The sequence below is a fragment of the Penaeus japonicus genome, unplaced genomic scaffold (genome assembly GCF_977035675.1).
Source record: "Penaeus japonicus unplaced genomic scaffold, GWHDUDI00000001_assembly GWHDUDI00000013, whole genome shotgun sequence".
In the NCBI taxonomy this organism is placed as follows: domain Eukaryota; kingdom Metazoa; phylum Arthropoda; class Malacostraca; order Decapoda; family Penaeidae; genus Penaeus; species Penaeus japonicus.
Window position 1 is genome coordinate 8,232,693 of NW_028234415.1, and position 10,618 is coordinate 8,243,310.

At 42.3% G+C, this 10,618-nt stretch overlaps 1 protein-coding gene across 1 annotated transcript in view; it reads left to right on the forward strand.

Annotated features, from left to right (window-relative positions):
• LOC122252553 (peroxidase) overlaps positions 1-9,311 on the forward strand; it is a 10,294-nt gene extending 983 nt beyond the window's left edge. Inside the window, exons 2-15 of the mRNA XM_043015065.2 lie at positions 2,243-2,415; positions 2,698-2,869; positions 3,065-3,199; positions 3,331-3,485; positions 3,624-3,771; positions 4,231-4,342; positions 4,554-4,653; positions 4,781-4,887; positions 5,841-6,027; positions 6,207-6,333; positions 6,747-6,867; positions 7,243-7,339; positions 8,362-8,537; positions 8,833-9,311. Of these exons, the coding sequence (XP_042870999.2) occupies positions 2,243-2,415; positions 2,698-2,869; positions 3,065-3,199; positions 3,331-3,485; positions 3,624-3,771; positions 4,231-4,342; positions 4,554-4,653; positions 4,781-4,887; positions 5,841-6,027; positions 6,207-6,333; positions 6,747-6,867; positions 7,243-7,339; positions 8,362-8,537; positions 8,833-8,995 (1,973 nt within the window). The 3' untranslated portion in view covers positions 8,996-9,311. The remainder of the gene's footprint in view (positions 1-2,242; positions 2,416-2,697; positions 2,870-3,064; positions 3,200-3,330; positions 3,486-3,623; positions 3,772-4,230; positions 4,343-4,553; positions 4,654-4,780; positions 4,888-5,840; positions 6,028-6,206; positions 6,334-6,746; positions 6,868-7,242; positions 7,340-8,361; positions 8,538-8,832) is intronic.
• Positions 9,312-10,618: the final 1,307 nt, after the last annotated feature.

The following is a 10,618-nucleotide window of genomic DNA, read 5'->3' on the forward strand; positions in this document are numbered from 1 at the left end:
GCATACATACATACATACATACATACATACATACATAAGTATCATGAATTCCGTTCATGGATATCTATCATAATAGGTCTCGGTCACCTCTTGCAAAATAACCTGCATTAACTTTCCAAACAGTTTTTTTCGTAATTATCTTGGCTATGACGCACTATTATCAAGCAATCGCTGCGACATCCGTGCTTGCTGATGTTCCGGAAAAGACAAGACAAACCTCCATCACGTTTAGAGCTGTGACTGTTTCCCTATTTGAGGGTTTCGAGCTCTATCGAAATTTTGGTCATAAGCGAGTGCTCAGGAGAATATCGGCAATATTTCCCATTCCCAAGTAAGCCGTTTCGACATCCCAAGTTGAGGCAGGAGTATATTAACCTAACATGCATGGTCTCACTCGTATTCCTTCGTACACATGACTAGAGGTGGTGATTCCGAACTCCCGTTACTGTATAGTGCGTATATAGTGTGTATTTCAATGGTGTGTATTTTCTTTGCCTTATACTTGTCGATAGTATTGACTCGAATGTTTTAAAGATCTTATATTTGACAGCTTTCCTCCCTCCACTTGACAGCTTTCCTCCCTCCACTTGACAGCTTTCCTCCCTCCACTTGACAGCTTTCCTCCCTCCACTTGACAGCTTTCCTCCCTCCACTTGACAGCTTTCCTCCCTCTACTTATTCCCACACCTCTTAAGTGTTAACAAGTGTCTTCCTAGGCGTCACTTCCTACTGCCAGAAAATTCAAAATTTCAAAATAATGTGCGTCGATTGTCTGTCGGTACGCGAACTTTCAACATCGTTCTTGCAGCAGGTAATGTTCCGTTATGCGTGGATCGTAGATGTTGCTTTGTCATGTCGAACTTCGGAGGATCAGTTCCTGGACTTGAATTGGGTAATCGTATGTATTTATTGTAACCGCATCTTGAATGTTTTAAGCAGTTCTGGACATATTTTAAGAATTAAATCCGATTTTGAAAGATTTAAAAAAGTTCCCTATTATGTCATCCACTAGCGAAAGCACTTCCTAAATGCGGGAAGAGTGTCGGAAGCGGCGCACCGGACCGTTCACTGAACACGGTTCTCTGCCGACGCCAGAACACCCCGCCATCGTCACTTGCACTCCATATAATGCGGAAGCGTGTGACAGGGTGTGTTGTAAAGGTGAAAGAACCCCCATAGTTCGCTTACCACCGTGCTTTTGATTTTTTTTTTTTTAAGTAAAAGCTTAAAGAACCTGTTACCGTGGTTGAATGAGCGTGGTAATTGTAACCGGATTCCTGCTGATTCACATGGAGCTCAGGACTTCCTTAAAAAAATAACATGGCTTTGCCATTTTTGTACTACATTTTCTGTTTCGGATGATATTAATAACACGTCGCTCCATGTTAATGAGAACAATATATGTGATGGGAATGATGCGTGGATATATATACTGGTGATGTTGCTTAGTATATTTAAGCGAGTTCATGGAATAAATATCCGACATATAATCGCATTTTCTAGTAAGCGTAAGCAGGAAATTAAACTACAATTACGCAATGTCCTTTCACGCAGATAACAATATAACATCCACATTATGTTGATAACTGGTCTAGAGAAAGGAAAGTGCGAGTCCTGAGGGTTGCACGAGTAGTAGGTGGGCGCGGTGACAGAGCGAAGTGACGCAGCAAGTGCATGGAGTCTGGCCAGTCGCCGACGCTACGGGAAGTGGCGGAGGTCAGTGATTCCCGGCCAAAAAAAAAAAAAAAAAAAAAAAAAGAAAGGAGGAGGGAGAGGCGCAAGGTGCACTTAGGAACGATATCAAGAAGGGTAAATTAGTAGCGCTTTTTATTATTGCTGGTGGTTATTATTAAAGAGTCGTGGAGGGTCATGAGTGTTTCCTATAGTCTTTGTAGCTTGCATTAGTTTTTTTTTTTTAAGTCGCTCACTGTGATTTGTAAATGTAAACTCGAAGAACGACAGTCTTTGCGTTTTACAATTTACATGCGTTTATTTTTAATTAATTTTCTTCATTCATTTAATTTATACTGCAACAGATGTGTTCATACCTGTACATTAGTAATAAAGTGTGTGCTTATATGTATGCATGGATATATGTATGTATAGCTGTATATGCATGTATAGTTTTATATGTATGTATATATATTTGCATGCAAACATATACACACATACATATATTATAGTGCATGTATGTATATGCATCAAGTTTCCCATCCAGGCTCACGTCGCCTTTCCTCCTCAGACGCGAGTGCCAACAGGGAGGCCGAGTGCATCGAAGTAGGATACGCGCGCTCCGCCGGCTCCATCCTCCACCAGGGCTTTGATGCCACGAAGGAGGAGCTTCTGCAGAAGTGGGCGCACGAGGACGCCGAGGGAGTACCCACATTCTCAGGGCTGACGCAGGTCCTGAAGAATGTAAGTGAATGGAGGGACAGATGGGAAGGTGGACAAAGGAGTAGATAGAATGAATGAATTAATAAATATATGATGGACAAAGATATACAAAGATGGAAGATGGACGAAGGAGTAGATAGAATAAATTAATAAATATATGAAGGATTTTTTGTAATAAATAATTAGATGAAACCACTATTGGTTACCAAATAATTTACCTCTGTTTTCGAGCGTGAATAATGTCCCTTCGTTACCAGTGGGAAACCTAACCTGACTTGACCTATCGCTCCTCCCTCCCCAAAGGTCACGCGGACAGGGGAGTTGCTGGAGTCGACATCCAAGACGATCCTGGGCATGATCAGGAAGACTCGGGTGGGCAAGCGGTGCCCCGAAGACTGGCTGCTGAAGGGGTTGGAGAAGCACGTGATTCCCTTGATGAATATCGACAAGACGCTGTCGGAGGACCTGGGTCTAGGTGAGGATGAGGTGGTGCAGGGGGAGGGGCTTGTTCTGGATGAGGTTTAATGATTAATTGGTATTAATCATTATTTTTTCCTACTGTTGGTATTATTATTTAAGATTTCATATATTGGTATGACCGTCATGCATTTGTGTGATTGAATCGATGATTGCAAGTCGGAGTAATTATCCTTTGGTCGACGCTTGCCAGTGATGTCTTTCCGGTGCATGGTGGGGTCGCCGTATCCGAACGTGGACGGCACGTGCGTCAACCAGGAGTCGCCTGACCTGGGGGCGATCGGCTCCAAGTTCCTCCGGCTTCAGCCTGCAGCCGCCGGTAAAGATGGTAAGCGAAGAGTGACCGAACTAGTTTAGAAACCCATCATTTCGAGTTGAAAAAGACAAGTTATGTAATATACAGGTTTGTAGATATATACTCGAGTTATCTTTCCACTCGAAATGTAATGCCTTCTACAGGATTTTCCCTCCGCGAGTCTGTGTCAGGAGAGAAGACTCTGCCTTCGGCCAGGGCAGTGGCCAACCTTCTGAGGAAGCACCTAAAAAGGCCTCCCGTGACGGGGATCTTCGGAGAGTGGGGCCATTTCATCCAGCGCGACAGCTTCAGCATTCCTGTGGGTAGTTGGATGGGAGAAGCGCTCGGGTAGACTTTAGGAAACAATGCCGATTTCTCAATGATTTCATATTGAAGTACGAATGACTGATCATTTAAGGCGTTTAGGGGAAACTGAAGAAATCTTCCGTTCTGTCAGGAATCGCCCTGGGTAGAGGGCACGGACTGCTGCGCCACTCCCGACGTAGAGGACTGCGCACCAATCTACTTGGCTGAGGACGACCCCGACCACTCCACCATTCAGTGCTTGAGCTTCAAGAGGTCGGCGAAAGCACAAGCAATCCTGGGTGAGTAATGTGTGCGGGACGAAGGCAGTGGGAATGCTGGAATTGAGAGGGAAAGGAGATAGGAGGATTGGCGAGGATGAATATTGATGGATCGTCTATTGAAGTATGACAGTTGGTTTGTATGAAACGCAGCAGGAAGGTAAAGATGTATAACTAGTGGGCTTATGATAAAACTACTTTATTTATCATATTCTTATACTTGGTTGGGGTTTATTTATTTTATATTTGAAAGTGGATTTAGCTGTGAATTTGCTCTCAAACAAAGTTAAGATTACATTACATGCTGTTCAGATGAACCGTTCAGAAGTAGTAAACTATAGATAGATATAAAATATTCAAGTCACGAAAGGGAATTTAAAAAGGAAACACTTTTCCGGTTAGAAGGAAGTCAATGCATGTGTACTAGACATACACATATAATCTAAGTCATGCCTGATATCCTAATGCGATTTATTTTAGGACACCGAGAGACACTCTCCCTTGTGTCAACATATTTGGACGCCACGCCTGTGTACGGTCCCACCAACGAGGTTGCCTTTTCGAGGAAGACTGGCTACTTCGGCTACCTTAAGTACGTTTGTCGTATTCAAGTTGCATGTTCATTATCGGTTTGTTCTGATAACCTCGAAAAATAACCTTATGGATATTGCAATGATAATGGTATGAATTCTTTTGCTTTCAACATTAACAGGGCTCCTGAAAAAGAAGAGGAAGAGGCAGACAAGTGCGCATGAATATTACAGTGATAATGATATGGATTATTTTGCTTTCAATATTAACAGAGCTCCTGAGAAAGAAGAGGAAGCGACAGACGGTGATAAGAAGTGCGGTGCCCCCGAGAGCTTGGAAGGATGTTTCCAGTTGGCGGAAGGAGATGATTGGGTATTTAGAGTGGACTAAAAACGTTTTATCCGTTACATTCCTATAACCTGTTAATTTAGAAAAAAAAAATAATTGTTCGTGACAAAATATACCGCCATGTTTGAATGCCTTGATGCTTTCCTCACAGCTGGAGAGTCTGAGGCTGCTGTTTGTGTTGGAGCACAATCGGATCGTCGACGCCCTGGCAGAGATCAATCCCCACTTCGATGATTCGCTGCTTTACAACGAAGCGAGGTCGGGCCCTTTCGTGCGTTTTCATTCTTGCTCTCGCTTTGGTTTTAAAGTGATGCTCCAGAATAGGAAGATGGATTCTGAGGTTAAAGGCCTTATGGGTTATGCTGATTTATATGGTGTGCTGTCACTATTGTAAAGTTGGAACTGACTTTGTTTCAAACTAGTGAACTACAAACATTATCGCGTTTGATTTTTTTTAAGCATGTCACCTGTCAACTAAGTGTCTTGTGTTACATTATATTAGGTATTTTAACGTTTTATTCGGCTAATTTCACATGCGTGAGAAAACTGATACGTTTGTATGGTTATAGTATACTATAATGTTACATTTCAAATTTAGGTTATGACACGTATCTTTGAATTAATTAAAGGAGAAGAGATAATCACAGCGCTCTTTGTATCTAATGCTAAGTGGTCTAAATGGCTTTACCACGCGTCTCTCAGATAGTGTAAAAGTTCTAGCTTAAGTTATTGATTACAAAATTTAACCTTAATTTCCAACACATACCTTGTTTCATCAACCTACCAACACAACCTGTATCACAAACCTAATGCTCTCGCTGTCACATTCTTGTGTGATGCACATAAAAGTCTATGCTGTGAAAACTGGATATGCTGAATATTACTACAGCATTCAGGGCTTCAAGAATTTTCTAGGCGGTAGTGTTCGAGAGTCTATTATCAGGTTGCTTGTTACATGCAGACATGTAGAGGCTAGCACGTGCCTAGGTAAGGCCCAAGGTCTAAAGGCGAATTAAACCTTGGTTAGCCCAACCCAGCTTTTGCGATTTTGCAGAACTGCGGGTAACGATTGTTGGCTAGTTTATTCCCTCATCAAAAATAAGGTACTCTGTTGCCTGACTTTCTCCTTCCAGCTGGTATGGTTGCAGAATATTATATGGAAAACGGCACCGACAGAATGTAGAACATTTTTATTTTTTTTCCCTTTCCAGACGTATCACCATCGCCGAGTACAACCACATCACATTCAACGAATACCTTCCCGTCCTGATGGGCGAGGAGTTGGTGAAGAAGCACTCCCTCAACCCGGGTGCCGAGGGACCCGCCGCGGGGTACATCAAGGAGGTCAACCCAGGCATCCTGAGCTCCTTCTCCGTCGCCTCCTACAGGAATCCCTCGGTAGGTTAATCGGTGTAGATGCGTGTGTGTGGGTGGGTGTACTGTTAATGTATAATGTAGAGTATGTATGTGTGTGGCTAATGCTTATGTATAATGCTTATGTATAATGTATGTAGATGTATGTGTATATATCTAAACACATGCAGATTGAATTGAATGATGAACCTTTGCCGTAACAGATGCAAACGGAGTGGAGGGCGAAATGGGGACCGACAGAGATCCTGGAGTCGTCCCACTACAACGCCGTCCGGGAAGATCCTTACCAAGACCTCCTTGCCATGGACGTCCAACGTGGGCGAGATCAAGGTGGGTCACTAAGGGAAGCTTTAAACTTGCGACGGTGGGCATTAGGAGTAAGACCCGTTTTTTCAGCTTCTAACATGTTTTTATTAGATGGCATTATCACTAAGTTCACGTCCTTGTACATGTGTATAGTGTGACGAGTCACCCTTATATAGTTTGCATTTCTTATTCAAGTAAAGCGGTTTTACTATGGATTATTGTAGCAACAGTGGCAGAAAACAAGCTTCAGTCACCCCTCAATTGAGTTTCTTTTTGTCGCTTTAAACACGAGTGTTTATGGCATATACACAGTGATTATGCACGTGTTATATAATACATTATACTCAGTACAGTAAATGATAGAGATATTGTGAATTACGGTGATTGATGAGGGTGATGAGTGAGGATGATTGCAATTTTTTTTTTTTGTATATCAGGATTGGTGGGCTATTTGACCTGGAGAAGATTCTGTGACAACACGCACTCTTACAACACCTGGGAGGACCTGGAGAAAAATCTGTCTGGAGACCTGGTGAAGGATCTCAAGGAATTATACCAGTAAGTATCGTGAGATTTGACCGTGAAAATGACCTTATGCTCCTGAGCTGTTGCTTGGTTTATGTAGCTCTGCCGTTTTTTTTATCATCCTTTGTGGTGGATGTTTTCTTGTCCTGCACGTCATTTGCTTGTTTGCTTCCACGTGCACCAAGACGGTTATACTGTCGATAAGTTGTTTTAAATCGGTAAAGTTTCCTTGTGAACGATTACCTTCGTTTACTGATATTACCATAAAATGAGAGTAGCGGATATTTACCAAGTATCTATACGGATATTCTGACATACGGATATTCTGATATACGGGTATATATCTGACATACGGATATTCTGATATACGGATATAATATATCTATACGGATATTGTGCCATTTTCAGAAACGAGATCGATGACCTAGACCCTCTGGTGGCCCTCCTCGAGAAACCGGACGAGGAGGACGGTGGCATCGTCGGCAAGACCTTCACCTGTCTCATGGTAAGAAGTTGAAGAGGGAGTCGGGAAGTTATGGGCTGAAGTTTGCTGTGGATGGGTTGGGGGAGAGGGGGGCAGGGGAGAATTGTGTGTGTGTGTGTGTGTCATGTATTATCTAGTATACGAATGTACTAGGATTCACCCCTACTCGTGATCCTGTGATATCAGGATTTCGGGCTTAAGTTCACATGCTTCCCCCCCCCCCCGGAAAATCGGTTCAAATCGCGTAGTTATTCTTGCTATATTTTTCGCTTGAGTTGAACATTATGAAATATGAAAGCACAGGATAGAAAGAAAGATGCAAGAGAGATTTTGATTAAGCTTTTGACAGAGGTGTAGAGTAGGGCTTCTGAATTCATAATGTTTCTGAATGTCGTGTTGCATAACAATGAGACTGACCGTTTGTGTTTTTTTTAGGACATTTCATGAACAACTTCTGCAATTTAAGTAATTTTTTTTTTAATAGATAATTCAAGTGTTCGTTTTGTTTTTGGAGTATAGTTTCCAATTGGCATTTAGTATAAAAAATATTCTTTGTATGATAGCAGACCAAACTTATCTTATGGTTAACGGAATACCATTAAGCAAAATCATGCTTATTATAATAAATCATACCACATAAGCAAGCTAATGAGGAAAACATTGTTGCAGTGTAAGATAATGTATCAAATTAATAACTTATAAAATATTTTACAGATAATGCAATATCAAAGAATGTAGGGGTAGCAATGCATATACGAGTAGCACTAGTTTGTACAAATATTACATGGTGCGGAAAATCCCGTGATATCAGGAAATATCCCGACTGGTTCCGGAATCCCGAGATGTTTAGAAACTCCTAGAAACAGGAAACCCAAATATGTACTGTGCATTGTATACACACAGTGCAGAGGCTCATGTACCTGTGTATTTAATATAGTATACATTAATACGAATGTATACTATATTATACTATACATGTTAAGTATTTATATGTATATATATTGTATCTTTACTCATTCTTTTCGTATGTCTACCACCTCCAGGCTGACCAGTTCGCCCGACTGAAGACTGGCAACCGCTTATTCTGGGAGCATGACAGCAGCATGTTAACGGTAGAACAGCGGGACTTCATAAAGACATCAACCCTGGCGAAGCTGTTGTGCCGGAACACACTCGTACATGCCGTGCCGGCTAATTCATTCCTGCCTCCTTCTGACACGTGGGTATTGTATAGATTTTGCGTATGATACAACGATTGGAAAATTTTCTAAACACAATAGCTTTAATAAAAAGTAAGATAACGGTTTCGAAGTCCTCTGGGATTTCATCCTCAGGCCTGACTTCGAAGGATTTTTAAACAGTTTTGCCTTTCAGTAAACATTTAACTTGTGTTATAGGTATTTTGACAATCTTCTCAACCAAGTTTTAGTGTGAGCTGAAATTTTATTTGATTATTCACTTAAAAGTTATTGTAATGACTGTTATATAATGCCATTACCATGTGCCCGCTCCAGGAATCCGTTGGTGACGTGTGCGGAGATCCCTGAAGATGACATCTCTGCTTGGAAGGACACGTCCCTCATCGAAAAGATGAAGGAAGTGAAGGCAGCGAAAGAAGGCGAGGAAAAAGCCAAAGAGGAAGACAAGGAGAAAACAAGTAAAAAGGAAGAGCTCTAGGAATTTACCTTGAGGATTGTGTACCCATAAGGGATTTCTTGCAAGTTACTTATTTTCATGTTGCACACAGTCAACCGTTTATCTGCCAGATATTGTGGTTGTGTCGCTCCATTAGCTGTTCATTTTTTTTTGGTGATAGATTCGTACAAGAACCTATTTTAAGTTGGCTATTTTTGTACTGATTATTTAAGACCGTTCTGCTGTGCACGAGCGAAGCCATTCTGTTGTTGATTGTTATACTTAAACTCTGGATTGTTTTAATCCAGTAGGGGAAGATCTGTGTTTGGAATCCCCATAATAAAGAAAAGACAAACCGCATTTTCTTTGAATATCCAGACTGGGAAACAAACGAAGTGGCCAGTTAAATAGGTGTTTGGTCTGTTTTCACAGCTGTCGAAGGTAGTAGGACGATAATGGGTCATCTCGAGTGGAGAGTGGAATATTGAGACGAAGCTAAAGGGGAGACGAGCATAAGCCATCATTTTTATTTTCTCAAATTGTCCAGACAAGCAGGTGTCTTCTGTTTACTTTGCATGCAGGGTTTCCAACCGTTTGGTACCACCCCATTCCCGGGAATCGACATATGTTCACTTATCTTTTATATTTATTTTGCATTAAACAAAATGGTTAAACATTTCAAATACCAGTATAATAACGAATATGTATGGAAATAAGCAAACCAGGTCATCCACCAAGCAACTCGAGCAATTTCGCTCGTTCGGATGGTGCTACAGTCGTGTTGTATCACTCACAGAAGTAGCACGTGCTTCTAGTGCTGTCCTCAGTCGTGAAAGATTCCCTGAATCCTGTGTTTACCCTCCACCCTCACTTATTGGGGGTAAATCGCAAGAGTAAAAACTCCAGCGATAATGAAAGCGAATGCGAAAGAGGAGAACAAGGCAACTCTCGGGGATGAGGATAGTGGCAGTAGGAATGGCAGGAGGAGGCTGTTATTCCCATAATCTTGCAATGTGGCCTTCATGGAAAAGTTAGTGGGCAATGCAACTAGGGCGAAAACATCGTAATTTTGAGCCAGTGCTGAAAGTGGCGAAGGAAAGACCATTATCTTAGGGCACGGAACGAAGAGGCTGAGCAGTTCCTGACATATCAGGGGTACAAAGAGACAGTGCTCCTTCTCCCACAAGGGGTAAAAATGACGGTCATTACATTCCAGTACCCCACTGAACTGGACCCAGATTTTCTGCTCGGCGACGACAGAAATGTTTGGATGAAGAGGCATGCGCCACGAGGCGAGGAGTGATGCTATCTCGTCCTGGAGGTCTTCATTTCTGGGACTGGATACAGGAGGCTGGCGCTTTATGTGGAGTGGCCAGTCATGTACCTCAAATGCAACAGATGGTGACACAAGTAGTGGTCCTGTCAGCAGGATGCCAAATGCAGGCTCTGCTGTAGGAAGCATGGCTCCGGAATCTGCAGAGCAAATATATACAAGGAAGAGAGGGTGAAACCCTGCTGCTGAAATTACTTAGGCTCGCATAATGCTGGGTCGAGGCCGTCATCGAGGCGAGGCCAAGATTGGAACTTAATTCCTCGGTTTCCCAGAGAGGAACCGAGGAAAAGGCAAGAGGAATGACCACCAGACGATCTGACGTGCAGCGGGAG